This window comes from Phascolarctos cinereus, unplaced genomic scaffold, assembly GCF_003287225.1.
Source record: "Phascolarctos cinereus isolate Bilbo 61053 unplaced genomic scaffold, phaCin_HiC Scaffold_2;HRSCAF=192, whole genome shotgun sequence".
NCBI lineage: Eukaryota > Metazoa > Chordata > Mammalia > Diprotodontia > Phascolarctidae > Phascolarctos > Phascolarctos cinereus.
Genome location: NW_027555625.1, coordinates 59,425,905 through 59,446,318, shown reverse-complemented (window position 1 = coordinate 59,446,318; position 20,414 = coordinate 59,425,905). Strand labels below are relative to the sequence as shown.

General features: G+C 41.2%; 1 protein-coding gene across 1 annotated transcript in view; it reads right to left on the bottom strand.

The window, feature by feature from the left end:
* Positions 1-19,975, bottom strand: part of MBTPS1 (membrane bound transcription factor peptidase, site 1) — a 70,563-nt gene extending 50,588 nt beyond the window's left edge. Inside the window, exons 1-3 of the mRNA XM_020989269.1 lie at positions 19,825-19,975; positions 4,268-4,752; positions 2,716-2,973 (exon numbers count right to left, since the gene is read on the bottom strand). Of these exons, the coding sequence (XP_020844928.1) occupies positions 2,716-2,973; positions 4,268-4,436 (427 nt within the window). The 5' untranslated portion in view covers positions 4,437-4,752; positions 19,825-19,975. The remainder of the gene's footprint in view (positions 1-2,715; positions 2,974-4,267; positions 4,753-19,824) is intronic.
* Between the last annotated feature and the right edge of the window lie 439 nt (positions 19,976-20,414).

Below are 20,414 nucleotides of genomic sequence, written 5' to 3'. Positions count from 1 at the left end.
CAATTATGTTCATTCCCAGAGACTTTCTAAACAATGATGAGAAAAGGAAGGATGGCTATACAGTAATGATCTCTTAAAAGGAAAGTTAATCCAGATATTGAAACTGAAGAAAAATCTAATTATAGATCTAGCAACTCATCCTCACTAGACTTGAGAGATATTAAAATGCCGGGGGAAAAATGACTTAGTTAAATATTTTTATTATAAAATAGTACACATTTATGAAATGGCTTTATCATTTACAAAACATTTTGCTCCTAACAACCTAAGATGTAGATCATTATCACCATTTTACAGAAATAGAACCTGAGGCTCCAACAGGTTAAATAACTTAACCCAGCTGCACAGCTGGTAGAAAAGCGAGGCTCGAACCCAGGCCTTTTGGCCTGGGGTCTGCCACCTTCCTCTCATCACCTCCTTCAGCCTCTGACCCACACTGCACAATTTCCAGGCCTGGCATGGCCGCTGCTTCTCAGTGCCTTCACCCCCTCTCAGCTCACCTCCATCTCCTCTGCATGCATCTTATTACATCTCCCACCAGACAGGCAAGGTCTGGTTTCTGCCTTTCTTTGTGTAATGTCTAGCACTAAGTAAGCGCTTAACAAATGCCTGACAGACTATTCCTACCTTGCCAGACTGAGAAGGAAGAACCTATGTCTATGTTGTGTCATTTAACAAAAAATCCTAAACAACCATTTGTAGAAAATTTTAAAAAATAAAATAAAATGCCCATCTTCTATATGCTTATCTTCTATGATCCTACCTCTCACAGTAGTAAATGCATATAGCTAATTAATACCACAGCAGTTTCCAGTTTCTCAAGTTTTAAAAGTTAAAATGTGAGCACATAAAAAAATTCAAATCAGCTGAAAATTTAGCAAAACTAGAATAATTGCAGGTGTTCCATTTCTAAAGTTAATTACTATAATTTTATTTCAGCTCTTTCCAGTCTCAGCCAATTAAGATGAGCTAACAATGAAAAAATGATACATACTCATGTCATTTTCCATTAAGTGAATAATTATTTACACAGAGAAGCCTAGATTTTACTGCACAAAACCTCCCATGTTGATCCCTGGTGCTAAAATTAAGACTCCTACTAAAAATGAAAACATTCCAGGTAACTTTAGTTTGGGAGGAGAGAAAGCTAATATATCTAATTATGTAGTTCAAGTTAAGTTTTGATCTTTTTTAGTTGTTCTTTTAAAAATTAATGAAAATAAAATAAGACAGTGAGACTACTAGGGCCCTGAAGAAGTTTAAGATGTGTGTTCTATAAAAACTGATTTAGAAAATCAGGTTATTCAAGTTGAAAGGGTTCTTAAAGACCACTTAGTCCACCCTACTTGTTTCACAGATGAAGAAACTGAAGTCCCAGGATGTTAAGTGATTGGCCCAAAGCCACTCAAACCTGGTTTTTGGCCCCGCATTCCTTCCCTGTGCCAGCCATGAGCTTATTTGCTGCCCTGCCATTAGTAAGCAAGTTATCTGAACCTTATTCCTTACATCTGCTTAAAAAGCAGCAAAACATTTCAGAAGATATCAAGTCCAATATTTGAAGAGCAAAGTAAAAGCATAGGATTCCATGAAGCTTTTTCTTTTAAATTAAGAAAAAAACCTGAGAGTTAGGAAGAAAGGCCAATAAAACTAGCAATCCACCTCCGTGGATTACTGTGATTAATGCCAATTCCTCTGGAGAAAGCTATTTTTAAAATATGAAAAATATAATTTTAGGACAAAATCCATCCGTGCCAAGTAATAAATTAGCTCACAATGCTGAAAGTAAAAAGGGCTAACAGTCAAAGATAATCTTAATACCTAACAGGTACACACCTCTCTTTAAGGCTTGCAAATGTCTCCTACATAGTGACCCCACTTCAGCTGTTTCACAACAACCCTATGAAGTACTATCTGAATTGGCCCTCTCATTTTTCAGAGAAGGAAACCTTGAGGAGAAGGTCAGTGATCTGCCTGAGAGCCTCCAACCAGTCACTGTCAGTGAGGCAGAACAGGAGCCCAGCTGTCTCTGGACACCAAGACCAGGCTCTTCCCACTCTATCATACTCTCCTGTCCATCCACATCCTGCATAGATGTACACAGGTTACCTGATTATCCCTGGGGGAGACAAATTTATGCATGGTCAGACTATCCAGAAGAAGGGAAGGGAGGCCCAAGGCAAGAATGTTTTTCAAACAGTGCTTCATAAAGAATAAAAAATAAACACGTACCAGCTGAAGCAAGAACTCTAAAGGACTTATGTCAAAAAATGGAGTCACATTCTAGAGTCTAAGGCCAAAGTCACTCTTCCTTGGCATGTCAAGGATCCATTTTTGTGTGGAGAATTCCTTTCCATCTATCTAAATCAGAACAATCTCCACACTTAAGCATATGATGTTCATGGCTTGGACTTACTGGCAAAAAAAACTTAGCCGTTGGTGATGGTGACAGGCCTCTCCAAACTTAGCAAGGCTGAGTACAAAGAGGAGAGACCATGGATCTGGACCTTGATCCAATGAATCTGATGGCGTCATATCTATGCTATGACCTCTAAGACTTCTGTGGAGGTACAATGCTATATATCTACAGAAATAAAATAATCCCTTTGGCTTTCCTCAGCAGGTCCATCTGTATGTCAATGAATACTAATGCCATCCCTCCCTCGACAGGTCCTAGTAAAGCTGAAAGAGATAATAACTTATGTCATTCACACTCACGTTCAGTGTACTTGAGAGAACGAAACACTCTGCGTTGGGGGGTCACTCGCTTGATATTGGGGTGATCTTCTAGAGTCAGCACTCCCGTTTTCTGCTTTTCTTTTATCTGTATCACTTCAAAGTCACTGGGGTAGTCACTGGATGGATTGTTCCGAGGTATAATCCTCCAATTTTCTATTTCGCTGCTTTTCAGTGCACTAGAAATAAACTTATTTCTAGCCTTGGCTGTAAAGTATCCATTGAATGCCACAATATACTCTGAAAGCAACCACCACAAACAAAATAAGCATCTCAAATGCATTTTTTCATCAAATACAGAACATATTTTATAGAATCTATTCATTTTTATGCCTCTTGGTATCAAAAGATCCCACTCTAAAGCAATCTTTGGTACCCCAAACCCAAGAGCAACAACATAAATCTAACTTTTATGCACTAAGCAATGGTTGGTAAAGCTCTATTTGGGGGGGGGGTGCGTGCATGCATGTATACTTTAATACAAAAACAGAGATCTAAGGTCTACACGGCCTGAGAAGACAGTTCCAAAAAATTTTCACTGAACATTGTGGCAAATCTCTACCCACATTACGTGGAACAGAAACCCAAAATTCCAGAGCTCCTGAACACAAGATAATGCCATAGCTGGGAAGGAACTTCAGAGATCACCTAATCTAATGACCTCATTTGACAAAAGAAAGCTCAGACAGAAAGTGATTTGCCCAAGATCCCACAGTTAGCGACAGAAGCAGGATTACAAATCAGTTTGTCTCCCAGGGCCAGGACTCTGTTCATTTCTCTAGCCTGCATTCTGGGCTTCTTAATATCAACATACAAATATTAATCTTGTAAAAGATGAACCTTCCAGGGGAATTAAAGTTCAGGTAAATGATTAAGAACTTGAATTTCCTTGTTTAAGATGAGCTAACTAAATTGGAAAAAACAAAAGACTTAAGCTTATTTTACATCAAAGTGCTACATACATAACCCATCTAAAATTCTTTAAATGGTAAGATTTAATACTAAAGTAAACAGCAGTGTTTACTGGCAAAAAAAAAATCACAGTTCAAATGTTTAGTCAAATTAAATGACATCCTTCATTCGCCCATCAGTAGGGGAATGGATAACAAGCTACATGACCTATCACAACAGGACACATACATACAGTGACTATGAGGAGTTCAGGGAGTTCTGTGAGAATGGAGGATGGGGGAAGCAAGCAGAAGTAGGAAGGCAAGAGAAGTGTGATGGCTCTGCTAATATAAACAGAAAAAAGCAGCAAGTGAAATGGGAAGTTGTGAAGTGAAGTGACCCACGACCAAGAGATGCTTCTCAAGAAGGCCCTGGTACCTGCTTCTGTGAGGAGATGGGGGACTGGGCTATGGGTGTGTCCCCCAACATCAGGCGGACTCCCGTCCACTTCTTTGTTCTTTTTCCTTTTTTTTTTAAATTTTATAAGAGGGGGCTCTGAGGAGTCCACTGGAAAACCCAGGTAACATAAAAACAAAACATATCAATAAATCCTATTTCAAAGCAAACACAATCCTATCATTACCGTGTTCCACGACTGTTGAAGAGAATTCCACCTTCAGAGAAAGAGGGGAGCAGCCAGAGCAGAGAGGGCTCTCATGGGACGAGTTCTCCAACCTGCTTGCCCAGTGCCTCTTGCCACAGAGCGAAACCACAATTAGAAGCAGCCAGATGTTTACAAACTTCATGGTCATGAGAGAATGTGGTCTTAAAATGCTGTAAACTCAAATCACGTTTTTTCCTTCTTGTCTATTAGTTCATTTTTGTTTCAGCCAAAAGTTGAAACATTGCTGGTCAGCTGTCTTACAGTCTTGTCCAACACAAGTAAAAGCTAAATTCCATGGTCTTTTGGGGCTTAGCCTGAAAAAAGGCATTCATTTCTTTCTTCTCTTCTTCTCCATCTTCGATGCAGGCTTCGCTCACTCTGGCTGTGACAACTGAGTCCTGAGTTCCATTTGTAATGAGGAAGCAAAGTCCAAAAAGGAATTATGAACAGGCTCGCAAGCCAACCTACAAAATTAAAACAAAGCACACATACTTTACTAATATCTCCAACATACATCTCGACATAAACTAGAGGCGACGGACCTTAGAGATCATGCAGTGCTGAACTCCATTTTACAGCTAAGGAAAGGGAAACAGAGTTGAAGTGACTTGCCCAAGGACTCATAACTGGGCAGCAGAACCAGAAAGAAGAACCAAGACTCCTCCCTACTCTTGCCCCGTATGGTGTGTCATCTTGACACCAAACATACCACGACTGCTTCATGCCTCAATCGTGCTAACAGAGATGTCCTTGGCTGTAAGTCAACCAAATACTCAAAATTTCAGACTCTCAGAGTGAGCCAGTACTGAATGACTCCTGAGATATTCACTTCTCGCAATCTGTAACTTTGCACTGTTCTCTTCCCCTCCACAACCTATGACATTTTTATGTTACCAATGTCCTGAGGCCTGCCAATGGGCACTGCTTTTCCTAGAAGGTACAGTCATCTCCCAGGAATGTCTGGTAAAATTCCCCAAATTGTGTGCAAGGGAAAAAAAACTTTTAAAATAGTTAGATTCCTCAGAAACTGGAATATGCTCAGCACTTTCTTTAGGGATGTTTTACTCTTTTTTTTAAAATTCCTTTGCCCTTATCCCGTTTTGTTAAACATTTTCTTCAAGTTGACAGAAAATTTTTTCACTCACTCAACATACATATAGGTATATGTTGGATGTATGGATGTCCTCTGTTATGCACAGAGGACTGCAGGAAATGTAGAAGAAAAAAAGCCAATCCTTACCCTCAAGGAATTTACAGTCTAGGAAGTGAGTAAAGGTACCTACAAGATCTAATATTTTATAACTGCAAAATAAGTAGATAAATAACTATAATGACAGATGTGGTACAGAAGTAAAACAAAAGAAGTACAAGATCAAGTTCCAAAGAAGGATTAATTCTGGCTGGGGAAATGAAGAAGACTCTGCAATGGCATTTGAGTTAAGTCTAAAGTAGAAAGTGGACAGGCAGGTGCTTGGGAGGATCTCTTTTTAATTACATTAAACTTCAAGCACGAGGAAATTTCAGGTAGCAGTATAAGTCACGTTGGATAGGTTAGGTCAGCTAGAGCTAGTGAGGAAGTAAAGATGCAGAGCTTTTACTGTAGGCAAAGCAGTCCAAATTTGTCAATTAAACACCTACTATCCCCAGGTACTGGGCTAAGTACTGGGAATACAAGTTCAAAGAATGCTCATAAGGGGCTTACAAATATATTTAAATTTGTTGCTTAAGATGATGAAATATACTTTCCTCTTCTTTGGCAGAAGACCTCTAAGCTCTCTCAGGAATCTAGCCTCAATGGTCTGTACAGCAGTGGAAAAGAAGGCCAAGAAAGCAAGGATGGCCAAAGGCAAGTGAAAGAATAAAAGAGAAAACCTGAAAGCCTAAATGACGAAAAGAGAAAGCTAAAATAAAAAACAAGCTCATGAGTGTGTAAAGCAACACAAAGAGTCTTAAAGACAGAAGGCAAAATACATAAAGCCTCAAAAAGAAACCAAAACTTGAACAAATACTACAACATGAAGGAAATGAACCAACATTATCTGAATAAAGGGAGAATCAAAGATCATGGACAACAGCAAGAAATTCCAAAAACGATTCAAAGGAAAAATAAAATTTTATGGGGGGGGGGCTAGTCAATGGAGTTAAGTGACTTGACCAGGGTCACACAGCTAGTAAGTGTCATTTGTCTGAGGCTACATTTGAACTCGCATCCTTCTGAATCCAGGGCCAGTGCTCTATTCCACTGTGCCATCTAGCTGCCCCCGAAAAATAAAATTTTAAAAGAAGGAATTTAGAATTAATTTAGGACAAGTCAAAAATACGAAGACCATCATAATAACCCACACAAGAGTGCTGGCTGACGATCTCTTCTAACACAGATAAGAGTGTGACTTAAAGTCTACAGCTCCCAAGGGAAGGAAAAAAACATTCAAATCAGTCAATAAGCACACATTAGTGAACAACTACACTGTACTGAGCACGGGGGATACAAAAGCAGGTAAAGGATAGACCCTGCTCTCAAAGAGCTCACCGTCTAATGAAGGACAAAATACAAACAACTAGGGACAAACCAGTTATCTACAGGATAAAATGACAACATTCAACAGAGGGAAGACACCAGCATTAAAAGGAGACTGGGAAAGGCTTCTTTCAGAAGCCAGGATTTTAGCTGGGGCTTGAAGGCAGCTAGGAGATGAAGATGAGGAAGCGGAGCATTCCAGGCAGGAAAGACCACCAGCAAAAACAGCCAGAACTGGGAGATGGCATGTCTTGTACAAGGAACAGCAAGGAGCCCAGTGTCACCGGATCACAGAGTATCTGGAGGGGAGGAATAGCAGGCAAGGAGAACGGAAAACAAGGAAGGGACTAGGTTAGGAAGGTCTGTAAAAGGTCAAAAGAGGATTTTATATTTGATCATGAAGGTAACAGGGAGTCACTGGTGTTTATTGAGCATGGAGGATGACATGTTCAGACCTGTGCTTAAGGATGATCAATTGGACAGCTGAGTGAATAGACTGGGGTGGGAAGAGAATCAGGGAGACCAATCAGAAATGAGGAGATGAGGGCCTGGACCAAGGCAGGGCTGTGTTAGAAGAGAAAGGAGTAAAACTGACAGGACTGGGCCAACAAACTGGATTGAGAAGTGGGGGGAGAGTGAGTGAGGAGTCAAGGATGACACCTCAGGTGAAAGCCTGGGTGAGTGGGAGGATGATGGTGCCCTTGGACAGCAATGTTGGGAAGTTAGGGAGGAAGGCGAAGATAAGGAGTTCAGTTTTAGAGATGATACAGTTAAGATATTCGAGGGCCATTCAATTCAAGATGTCCAACAGGCAACTGGAGATGTGAAAGCAGACGTCAGGAGAGAGCTCAGGGATGTCTGAACAGATGTGGGAGTCTTCAACACAGAGATGAAAACTGAATCCAGGAGAGCTGATGATATCACCAAGTGAAACAGTACAGTAGCTGAAGAGAAGAGAACCCTGTGTGTCAGCAAAGGAGACTGAAGAGAGGTCAGATAGGTAGAAGGAGAACCAGGACAGATTAGTTAGTGTCACAGAATCAGAGCAAGAAGAGAATATCAAGGAAAGGAGTCCAATCTATACCAGCGATGTTAAATTCAAATAAAAATAGAGCCCCTCAGCTGTACATAAGGATCCTTGCGAGGCACACTGACTTAAGAAAATCACATATTAATGTTATTTATGTTCTATTGTCAAATATTGTCCAATTATATTTTAATCTGGGTTGGGCAGCAACAGGAGCCTGGTGGCCTGTCAATCTGCCCAGTGTTTGACACCTCTGATGTAAACAGTGTCAAAGGCTGCAGAGAGGTCCGGAAGGATGAGGATTAAGAAAAGGACATCAGAAGGGAAACAAAGGATAAAGTATTCAAATAAAGAAAGAACACTCTTAAATAACCAGTGCTCCCCAAATTGGAAGGGAGGGAAACCTTATATGTATAGGCAGGAAAGGCACTCGAGACAGCACTATTCTAAGTCACATGATACCAAATCTGCTAAACCCCTTGCTTGCCTGTCCTGAGTAACAGAAAAGCACTTCTGTGGGTTTCTGATTCCTAAATGGGAAGAGATTAACTAAAAATACAAAGAACCTGTGGTTCCTTTTGGAAACATTAAGCACCAGGAAGTGTTTTCCTGTTTTGCTCAGATTGGCTGAACCTGATAATAGCCTAGGGAGGTTCACTAAAGTCTTGTTTGTGTCTGAGGGACCAATCCTTTGAAGTGTCTGTTGCTTGTGCTGGGGTATCAAATGATGTCAGTGCCCATAATTATTGGGAGATGAGAATAGGAACTTATGTTTTTGTGGTTACCCAAGGCCAAAATAAGAACATGGAGAGACAAGAATTGGATACCCTTTGAGGGAAAAAACTGTGCAATGGGGGAGGTCGAGATCTACAAAAGTTCTCATTTTGAAAAAGTCATCAAATGTAGGTCAGTCTACTTGTCTGAGTCAAATGGAAGAAAACAGAAATCAATCAATAAACATTTATTAAATGCCTACTATGCACCAAGCAATGTGCTAAGCACTGGAAATAAATAACTCTATAAGGTGGTAAAAAAAATAAATTCTACAAACTAGATCCCTGGTATTGTCCTCTTTGTGCCAAAAAGGTAAGGGAACAATAAACAGTTGGTACTGACTCACTATTTATTTTGTCACAGGATAATAAAGTGCATTAAAATTGACAAAATATGAAGGTATACCTACTCTTTGTCTTGAATTTCACCAATACATGTGGCCCCAAAACACAAATACTTCACTTTTCACCACCTTGATATGCTAATTCCTCAATTCATCTGTTTCACTTGCTGATCACTTTACCTCATTCTTCAAGTTAACCCTGTCAGCTTTCACCTTACCAAATGTGAAGTGCTATCTATGATATTTTTTTTTTTAAAGGGAAGAAAGTACAAGCTCTACAGTGGCTATCCATATACAGGAGACAGTGACGTACAGAGACACTCGGAGGTCTCCTCTGAGATGATGCTGAGGTCTAGAAAAGCACAAGCTCGGACAGAGCCTGCCAAACTGGAAATACTTCAAGTACGGACCTAAGAACAGATCAAGGAAGAGTCAGCTAGGTTCAAAAGGCTTGACTGGATGACTAAGATGATGGCCACCAGTTTGTTAATGTTTTCAGACGCAATGGATCAGGGGTTCTTAACCTGGAGTCAGCGAACTTTAAAAAAAAAAAGTTTGATAATTAAATTTCAATATAATGAGCTTCCTTCATAGTCCTATGTATTTTACATTACGCATTTTAAAACATTATTCCAAGATGGGGTCCATAGGTTTTACCCATCTCCAAAAGGGGTTCATGATAACACACAAAAAAAAGTCAAGAACCCCTAACAACAATTTATAAACAGCAGCTAGATAACAGTGGGTCAAGAGCTAGACTTGGGAGTCAGGAAGATCTAAGTTCAATCTTGCCTCAGACACTTACTGGCTGGGTAATATAGGGCAAGTCATTTCTGCCTTATTTAACCTTAGTTTCCTCATTTGTAAAATGAGAACAGTACTTCACAAGGTTGTTGCGAAGATCAAATGAGATTATATATTTAAAGTGTTCTGAAAAATGTTACAGTGCTAGAGAAATGGTAGCTGTTATTTTTATTACTGTTATTAAAAGTCCAATGGTATCAAACTCACATAGAAACAGATCCCTATAGGCCATATATCAACTGAGAAAAACACATATTAACATTATGTTGTATTATATTTTCATTTTTTTGAACATTCTCAATTATATTTTAATCCAGTTCACTGATGAGGAGTTTTGCTGCCCACGAGACAGACACCTCTGATCAAGACCATTTACTAAGGTGTAGAAAGGCTGCCAATCTGTTTAGATGGAAGGAGTATAATCTATACAAATGAAATCTCAGATTCATGAAATATTTAACATGACAATAGTCATTAATATAATATTTAACAAATGATAAAAGTTATCTTCCTTGTGCTTTTCAATAATATGCTGTACTGAAAAAGCAGGGATTACCTTCAAAATCTGGGCTTGCCTCGTGTTTTTAAGTTTTGTTTTCAATGTCTCTGGGGTTTTTTTCCTTTCTATTTTTGTATTCCAAGCTTAACATTACATCAAACAAAATGGTCCTGCCCGTGCACACAGTAGGAAAAAAAAGGACTGCATACTGCAGACCTCATGTACAGTGTGATTTCCTAGTTAAAAGTATATTAAATTCTACTTATAACCCTCAAAGCTATTCTGCTTGTCTATGATTTCTTTCCAGCCTTCCTTCTATTCTCTTCTGTGCATTTCTTCAAAAAAAGAAAGAAAAAAATCTTCAATGCCCTTCTTTTCTGACCATCCTATCTACCTCCTCCTCCTATAACCCTTGCAAGATTGAGAAAAAATTAAGTCCTCATAACAAATATGTATAATTAAGCAAAACAAATTTTTACATTATAATGTCTGAAAATGTATGTCTTTTTTTTTTTTTTGGCAATTGGGGTTAAGTGACTTGCCCAAGGTCCCACAGCTAGTAAGTATCAAGTGTTTGGTCTGAGGCCGGATTTGAACTCAGGTCTTCCTGACTGCAGGGCCGGTGCTTTATGCACTATGCCACCTAGCTGCCCCTGAAAATGTATGTCTTGTTCCACACTTTAAGTCCCTCTGCCCCTTGTCATGAGATAGAGAGCATATTTAAACAACAGTCCTCTGGAATCATGGTCAATCACTAAATTAATCAGAGTTCTGAAGTCTTTGGCTGTTTTGGTTTATAATGTTGTTATTTTATAAATGGTTCTGCTCGCTTCACTCTGCATCAGTTTCCACAAGTCTTCCCAAGTTTTTCTAAATCCATCCCTTTGGCCACCTCTTATGATGTAATAATATCACATTACATGTATATACCACACTATAATTGATTCAGCCACCCCCTGATTGATAGATACTCCCTAAGCTTCCAGTTCTTAGCTCTAACCTAGCAAAAAGAGCTGCTATCAATATTGTTGTATATAACCAATACTTTAAAGAATAGATTGGTCTCTACAATCTACAAAATTAGAATGAAAAGCAAATTTCTAGAAATCAAATCTTGTCTTTTTGTTGACTAACATAAAATCAGAGGTATATTTTATAGGGGAAAACCACTAACCACATAAAATTACATCACTTTAAAAATCAAATATTTAACAGGAAAATACTGGCCACAAATAGGACACAGCTTCAAAATGTCAAATTTAAACTATCAGTGTACCATAAAGTTTGTAATGAACCTTTTATCAGAAACTATACTCCCTTTGGGGTTATGTCCCATATGTGTCTAAATTGCCTGTAACCACAAAAACAAAGCAAAATTCCTTTAAAACACACAAACTTTTAGCTGTTCTTTCTAATGGGAGTTAGTGAATATGAAATCTCTTGTTCACCAAAACTGATCACAGCATTATTAGGTCTAAGCTCTTCATCAAAAGTTTCTTTTCCCTATGTACATGCTATCCTCACAAGAGAAATGTCATTAGTATGGCTATGTAGGTAAACATGTATTATTAACTGTATTGCAAATTAAATAGCATAGGACTTGTCCCATCAGGCTTAATAAACTTTTTTCATTCATCCACTCACTCAGAAACAAACATTTGTCTTACCTTCCACAGGACCCGAAAGAGAAATGAAAAAAGGATTTACAGTTGACACAACAGAAGAATACATCTAGGAATGCAGACTTTTGGGCATACTTTAGTATTAATGTGCTTTTAAATTCTCCCTCTAGGGCAGCTAGGTGGCGCAGTGAATAGAGCTCTGGCCTTGGAGTCAGGAGGACCTGAGTTCAAATCCAGCCTCAGACACTTAACACTTACTAGCTGTGTGACCCTGGGCAAGTCACTTAACCCCATTATTGCCTAACCAAAAAAGCAGCCAAAAAATAAAAAAAATAAAATTCTCCCTCTAAAAAAATTTATTCAAGAATATAATTGAGCAAAGTTAAGTGACACATCCTTCAAAATGCTCATCAATGAGATGTCTTACTTCATGGTGGATTAGGAAGATTTTACTGAGTTATTTCTTTACACTCCGAAGCAGAGGTCAGACAGTTTGGGGGTTTGGGGGGTTTTTTTTGGTGGTTTTTTTTTTAAAACAAAACTGTGGAAATTAGATTCACATATAAAAATTACATACTTAAAGTATGACATCTCACTTAATAGTTAGGCTAAGATTAAGGAGATCGTCTGACCCTCACACAATAAAAACAAAGAATGAAGCAATAGCAACTTCTCAGGATGCTTCACTCAAAGAGGGGAGATAACAAGTACATTTGCAAGTACAGATAGAATAAATACAACACAAATAAATACAAAGTAACACTACAAAGAAGCTTGTGAGGAAGGGAATTATACATTCAGGAGGGTGTTTGAGCTGTCTTGAAGAAAGAGGAATTCCTTAAGAGTGCATTCCAGGCACGGGGGACAACAGCCAGGGCAGAGAGGAGGTCACAGTGTGAGTGCAGGAAGGGGAATTCTGTAGAATGAGGCTGGAAAGATCAATTAGCGCTAAGTTATGAAGAGCTTTAAAAGGGAAAACAATTTTGTAGTTGATGCTATAGGCCAGTGAAGCTCACTGAACAGGGAATGTCAGGATAGTAAGATCCTCAGTGAAGGAAAATCACTTTTTCAGAATTATGCAGGTTGGACTAGAGCAGGGACAGAAGGCAAGGTTGCCAATTAGAGAGCTAACTGCAATAATCGAGGTCACAGGGGATCCACAAAATTAATGGTCCTCCGCTAAGAGGGAGGAAAGGGAAGAAGAGGGAGTCTTGAAGAGAGATCTGGACGAGTGGAGGGTGAGATAGGAAATCAACTGGGTGAAATAAAAGAATCTTCTCTGTGCAATAAAGGAAAACTACAATCGAAGTTGGATAATACGAATTTATAAGCAAAGAGCAAGCTCAAGAAGCCAGCAGCAGCTGTGTGACTAAGACCAGACCAGATCAGGGTCTCACTTCCAGCTTCCAAACCGGTCTGAAGCCTGTAGAGGAATAAGCAGGGTAGCCCAAACCAAAGGGAAGCCCACAAGGCCAATCACACATAATTCCTAGAGCTTTCCAGGTGACTGATAGTGACTGGTCCAGGAGCAGTCTACTGAAACTTCAAATGGGCAAGTCCGTAAGTGTGTTGCTCAGACCAAAACCCAAACTTTCAGATCAGACTGTCCTGGATTCCACCACTCTGAGAGCACTGAAACATACAGATCCTCGCCCTGAGCTGTCCCTGAGATCCTGGAATAACATAATGCTTAATACTTTAAGAAAGAGTTCCACCATAGAACTATGATGATAACAGGGACACTCCAGACACAAATCCAGAAGAAGAGAACAATTCCAAAACATCTACAAGCAAAGCCTCAAAGGAAAATACAGCTTGGGTACAAGTTACAATAAAATTCCTGGAAGAGATGAAGCAAAAGTCTTTTTAAAAATTTCTAAAATGTTTCATTAAATGAGAGTATTAGAGGGAAAATGTACAAAGAAAGAATTTTGAAAGAGAATTAACAGCTTGGCACAAGAGGTACAAAACCTCACCTAAGCAATAAACTCCTAGAAAATTTAATGGACCAAACAGAAGCCAATAATTCTATGAGAAAACAAATAATAAAACAAACTCAAAAGGCTGAAAAAAAAAACCACCAGATGAAAATGTAACTTACCAGAAAAAAACAGATTAAGGAGAGACAATTTGAGAGTTGTTGCACTACCTGACAGCAATAAACAAAAAACAAAAAAAAACCCAAAAAAGCACTTACTATGTGTCAGACATTGTGCTAAGCACTTTATAATGTCATCTTATCCTCATAACAAACCAGGGAGGTAGGTGCTATTATTATCCTCATGTTACAGATGAGGAAACTGAGGCAAACAGAGGTGGAATGACTTGCCCAGGGTCACACAGCTAATAAATGACTGGGGTCATATTTGAAATCAGGCCTTCCTGACTCCAGGCACAGTACTTTATTCATAGTGCCACTTGGCCTAGACAACATATTTCAAGAAATCTCTTGATCTCTTAGATCTTTTAGAACCAGATTTCTTAGAACCATAAGGCAAAGTGGAAATAGAAAAAATCCTCTAGTCACCTCCTCCTGAAAAAATCCCAAAATGAAAACTCCCAGGTAGAGTACAACCAAAATCCAGAACTTCCAGATCAAAGAAAAAAACTGCGCAAGGAGCCAGAATTAAAGAATTCAAGTACCAAGCAGCCACAGTCACGATTCCTACAAGATTCAGCAGCTGCCACTATAATGGACTGGAGAACTTACGTACAATATTCCAGAAGCAAAGGATAGAGGTTTAAAACCAAAAATAACTTACCCAAGATGGAAAAAATAATCCTCAAGATGAAAAAATGGAAAAGAGAGAATGTCCAAGTATTCCCAATGAAAAGACCAGAGCTGTAGAGAAACTCTTATGTGTAAATGCAGGAGTAAAGAGAAACAAACAAAAAATACAAAGATGAGTAAACAATCATAAAAAACAAAACAAGGATAAACTATTTACATTCTGATACATGGAAATGATTCATGTATTCGATCTGAACCTCAAAGATCATCTGTTGCTGCTGTTCACTCATTTTCACTCACATCTGACTCTTCCTGACCCCATTAGGGTTTTCTTGGAAAAGATGCTGGTTTGCCATGTCCTCCTCCAGCTAATTTTATTGATGAGGAAACTGAGGCAAACAGGGTGAAGTGACTTGCCCAGAGTCCCACAGCTAGTGTCTGAGGCCAGATCAGAACTCAGGAAGATGAATCTTCCTGACTCCAGGTTTGGCACTGTATCTACTACCCCACCCAATTAGGTTCAGGAGAGGTAAAGCATGGAGTCAGAGGTTATAGTCAGATAAAGGACTGTCAGAGTTTTTGATTAAGGGAAGTACAGTACTTAGTGGTCAATGGTGAAATCCTGGATGTGACTATCCCCAAGGAATTCAGAGGTTACAGAGTCTGACAGAGCATCCATATGGATATGCTGAAGTCTCCTACCATAAGAGCAGGAGTTGGGGAGGAGGAGAAGATAGAAGGGACAGTAATGTAAAATAAGACTGTAAGGACAGGCTGGAGTCAGGCGATCATTTAAATACCAGGCTAAAGAATGATTTAGGGAAACTCCAAAGGCTGAAGCGTAACACTGAAAACAGCCTGGATCACACGGATGATACCTATCTGCAACATCCTTTATTACTACTTCCTTGTATGGTAAGATGGTAAAGTGCAAAGAAAACTAAATCCGAAGTCAGAAAACTTGTTTGAGCTCACTTTTCATTTATACACCCTGGGCAAGTTATTTTAGCTCTTTGTCTTGAAACAAGAAGGAGGCAGTGAAAGGACTATCATTCACTATTATTATTAATCCTTCAGGATGAAGGATTGAGGACAAATTCTTTGTACACAGTAAAGCTCCGTTCAAGAATGCTCTCGACCAGAGGTGTACCAACTCTGCACCTGAATTAGATTAAAATGTAAGTGGGAAATATTTAACAAAATAAATAAAAATACAGAACAACAAGATAATGTTAATTTAAGGCCAAGTCAAATGGTCCTCTGGGTTCTGCTTCTACTTGAGTTTGACACCACTGCCCCAGACAAACCTATCAAGCACATAAAGCTAATTTCAGCATTGGCCCTCTTCCCCATTGCCAATCCAAGACATGTCCTTTCAGGCTCAGTGATCAGCAGAGCCAGTTAGTACCCTCCAGCCTCTCCCAAATAAAATTGGTTTTAGCCAAATAAAATAATCCCCAGTAAAGATAGAGGCATTTTCACTAGGCCCTTCTGTAAACAACGCCCCCTCCACCTTTGTTGTCTAACCCACACCCATTAATGGGAACTTCCGGCCAAAGCAAGCAATTACTGTCAACGTTGAGATTAATGTAGTTTGGAAGTGTCTTTTAAAATAAAAGCAAATGTTTAACTTATTTAGACTATATAGAGGTAGAAACTAAAAAAAAAAGGTAATTTATTTAAACTGTAGAAAGCAGGGGCAACAAACTTCAAGAAGTCTAACAAATTAAGTAGCAAGATACAGATCCAATCCTAATAAACAGAATCTTATCAAACCTACCCTTTTTATACTCATAATCTATGCTGCATTATAGCTATCTGTGTACCAGTCTCATCTCCCCATTAAAAAGGGCAGTGATGTATTATGCATTTGTACCTCTCTCCTAGTACTGAAGACCCTGAACCTGGCAAGCATATGATAAATGCTTATCAAACTTATCATTCAGTAGTTTCAGTCATGTCTGACTCTTCATGACCCCAAATGGGATTTTCTTGGCAAAGATACTGAAGTGATTTGCCATTTCCTTCTCCAACTCATTTTACAGATGAGGAAACTGAAGCAAACTGGGTGAAGTGACTTGCCCAAAGCCACACAGCTTGTGTCTGAGGCCAGATTTGAACTCAGGAAGATGAGTCTTTCGGACTCTAGGACTCTATCCACTCTGACTCCTAGCTACCCTTATTAAGCTTAAGGGGTGTTAAATGTAGGCAGAGTACTAATGACCCATGTTTAAGTACAACTAGATTTTTAAGATTCCAAGATATTCTGAATCTTAAATTTAGAACAAAGAACTAAAAAAAATACATATTATTCACTTAGAAAAGACAGTTACTATGTTAGATAATAATGAACAGAGTACAACTGAAATAACTCTTAAAATCTGATACCACCAGCTAACAGGCAACACACCTAGAGTTATCACTTTTGTTTTTTCCCCTAAGGTCAAGGGCCAGAGTTTACTACTGCTCTTGTTACATCTTAAACCAAACATATCTAAGACAGAACTCATTTTCTTTCCCCCTACACCCTTCCCTTCTCCTACCTTGCCTACTATTGGAGAGGGCAATACCATTCTCCCAGTCCCTCAGGCTCACAACCTAGATTGTCATCTCAACTCCTCACTCTCATCCCAACCCCTCTTCCCCCAATCCAATCTGTAGCCAGACCCATCCATTTCACCTTTTCAACATTTCTTAAATACTCCTCCTTCTCTCCTCTGACATTGCCCCCACTCTGGGGAAGACCCTCATCACCTCACCCTTGGACGACTGCAACAGCTGCTGGTGGGTCTGCCTGCCTCAAATCTCTCCCCACTTCACTGCATCCTCCATTCAGCCACTGAGGTGAGTCCTCCCTATTCAATAAACTCCACTGGCTCCCTACTTGACTCCAGGAGCAAGTACAAAATTCTCTGCTTGGCTTTCAGGGCCCTTCAGGACCTAGCTCCCTCCTACACCTTACTCCCCAACCTACTCTTCACTCCAAAGACACTGGCCTCTTGGTGGTTCCACAAGCAAGACTCTCCATTTCTTTGCTCTGGATATTCTCTCTGGCCATCGCCCATGCCTGAAACACTCTCTCTCCTCTCTGACTCCTGACCTTCCTAGTTTCCTTTAAATCCCAACTAAAATCCTACCTTCTACCGAAGCCTTCTCCAACTCATCTTAATTCCAGTGCCTTCCCTCTGTTAATTATTTATCCCACATATAGCTTGCTTTAAATATATGTTGCATGTTGTCTCTCCAATTAGACTGTTAACCCCTTCAGGTTAAGGAGAATCTTTTGCCTCTTCTTGTATCCTAAGATTAGTATGGTTCTTGGCACTTGGTTGGGGCTTAATATTTACTCACTGATTTTCAAGAATCCCATCAACTCACAGCTAAGAATCGGACTCAAGAAGTTACACGGTGTTGCCTCCATCATGTATCTCCAAAGTAACAACCTTTTACCCAGGGCATTTATGACCTGACTCCTGAATACCAGCGTACCAGAAGTAGACTGGGGCTAGAAGCAACTCGACAATTAATTTCAAAGACTAATTTAAGGACCCTACTGTGTGCAAGACTCTGTACTAGGTGCTGCAAGGGACATAAATATAATTCATATTGATCCCTTAAAATTCAACTTAAATACTATTTACTCCATAAGTGATGCCCAGTGGGTGTTCCCTCTTGGGTCTTAAAGAGCACTTTGTCTTTCACTTCCCTAATGCATGTATCATGAATTATAGTTATTTGTACAGTGTCTTATTTAAACTTTCTCCCCAAAACCCAGTACAGTGCTCTGCACACAAGAAATTAATGTGTATATATATATACACACACACACACGTGTGTATACATGTGTGCATACAGTACACATATATGTGTACATACACACATATACCTGTATATAAAAAAAAAAGATTCAGTCCTGACACTTCCAGACCATGTGACCTTTCTCTGGACCTCTCAAACTTCTCCAAAGTAGGAATTAATTGTGTGAGATAAAGCCTCTAAAGCCCCTAAGAACCCTACCGAGATAACTTAGTGAATTAACAGAGAAGGCTAATTCCCAATCCTCAGGGCTCTTACTCAGGACCCCCTCCCTAGATGACCCCAGGCTCAGTCTGGGAAGGCAGGGTCCCCAAAGCCCCTAAGTGCCCGCACTGGGCTCGGGGCTGGGGACACAAAGAAAGGCAAACAGCAGTCCCTGCCCTCCAGGAGCCCGGTCTAACGGGGAGACAGCCCCAACACTACCATGCACTAGACAAGACAGAAGCTCAGGGGCTGCCCCTCACAGAGGCTTCCTCTACAAATATGGCTGGGACTTGAAGGAGGCAGGAAAGCCGGGACAGAGAGGAGGGAGGGAGTGTCCCAGGCACGGAGGACAGAGCTGAGAGCCAAGGGTGCGAGCCCCGGCCAAAGGAGCCCCTGCCACTGACATGAGAGCGTGCATTTATGTCGCTCCAAGGTTTGCAAACCGCTCTACGTCGTTAAAGGCATCTAAAAAGGCTCTTGACGTTTTCAACTCACTCCAACAACGACCCTAGGAGGGAGCCACCATGATCCTCCTTATTTTACAGGTGAGGAAACTGAGGCACGGAGCCGTTACCTGACTCACCCATCGAGGGAGAGTTGAGGCAGGATTCAGACGAAGGTCTTCCTGATGCCTAAGAGGAGGGTAAGCAAGAACTCCTGCTTTCAGGCTCGCATTGGCTCATCTGAGCCTCCCCCCACGCGGCTGGGGTTAGCCCGTTTTCCGGGTGGGGAGGTTCACGCGCGGAGGGGGCGGGGGCCTCATCTCGCAGCTGATGAAGTATTGTAATAGCAACAATAACAATGACAGCGACAGCCAACATTTAGGTAGCCCCTGAAGGTCTGCCATGCTGGGAGGCGGGCGCTGTTATGACCCCACTTTGCAGAGGCGGAAGTTGAGGCCAAGCAGGTCAGGGCACTTGCCCGGGTCAGCCGGCTGGACCGCGTCGGCGGTCGCTCCCTGACCTTGCCCGGACCTCTCGTAGCCGGGGCACCTCTCCGCACCCCGGTTCTCCTCTGGCTCAGCCCACCCCGACGGTCAGGGGGCCCTCCCCGGCCTTCCCCCGAGCCCGAGAACGGGCCCGGGCCGCTCCAGCCGGGACCACGCGGGCCTCGGCCGCTGGAGCCCACTAGGAGGCACCGCCGGGAGGCCTGAGGAACTGCAGGCTCCGGGGTCCGAGGCCAGGGAGGCCGGACGTACCTGCTCCTCTGGCCGGCGGCGGAGCAGCCCCTTTAAACCCCGTCCCCTGGACCCCGGGGTAACGGAACGGCGGTGGCGGCGGCGGCGGCGGCGGCGAGGGCGCACACGCCTCTGTCCTCCATGGGGAGGTAGGAGGTGGGGAGAAACTGTTTACTACCAAGTCTCGCGAGACGCACAGCAGGGCCGGGGAAGCAGGAGGAGACAGCCGGCAGAGCGAGCGACGGCGGTCTGGCCCCGCCCAGCGTACGCCGTCCTGTGCGTGAGCCGAGGGCCACTGCGAGGGCTCCCCTGAAGTAAGGAAAGGTCTCGCGATGCTTGGCTGTTGAGCCCGGGAGGAGAGGATTCAAAAACCAAGCTGTGGGCGGAGTTTGTGCAGGCTGGCTTATTTTGTGCTTTCTGGGCTCCAGGTCCTGGAAAGCGAGTACCGTGTCTCTGAACTTTTTTTTGTCTGTGCATTCATTATGCAGTGCTCTGCGTACAGTAGAAGCTTAATTGAGATTTTTTTGGTTTGCATGAAAGAATCGATTTCGAATCCATAACTTGAAAATGCCGCATCATCAATAATCAATACTTATATATGAGAACCCAGA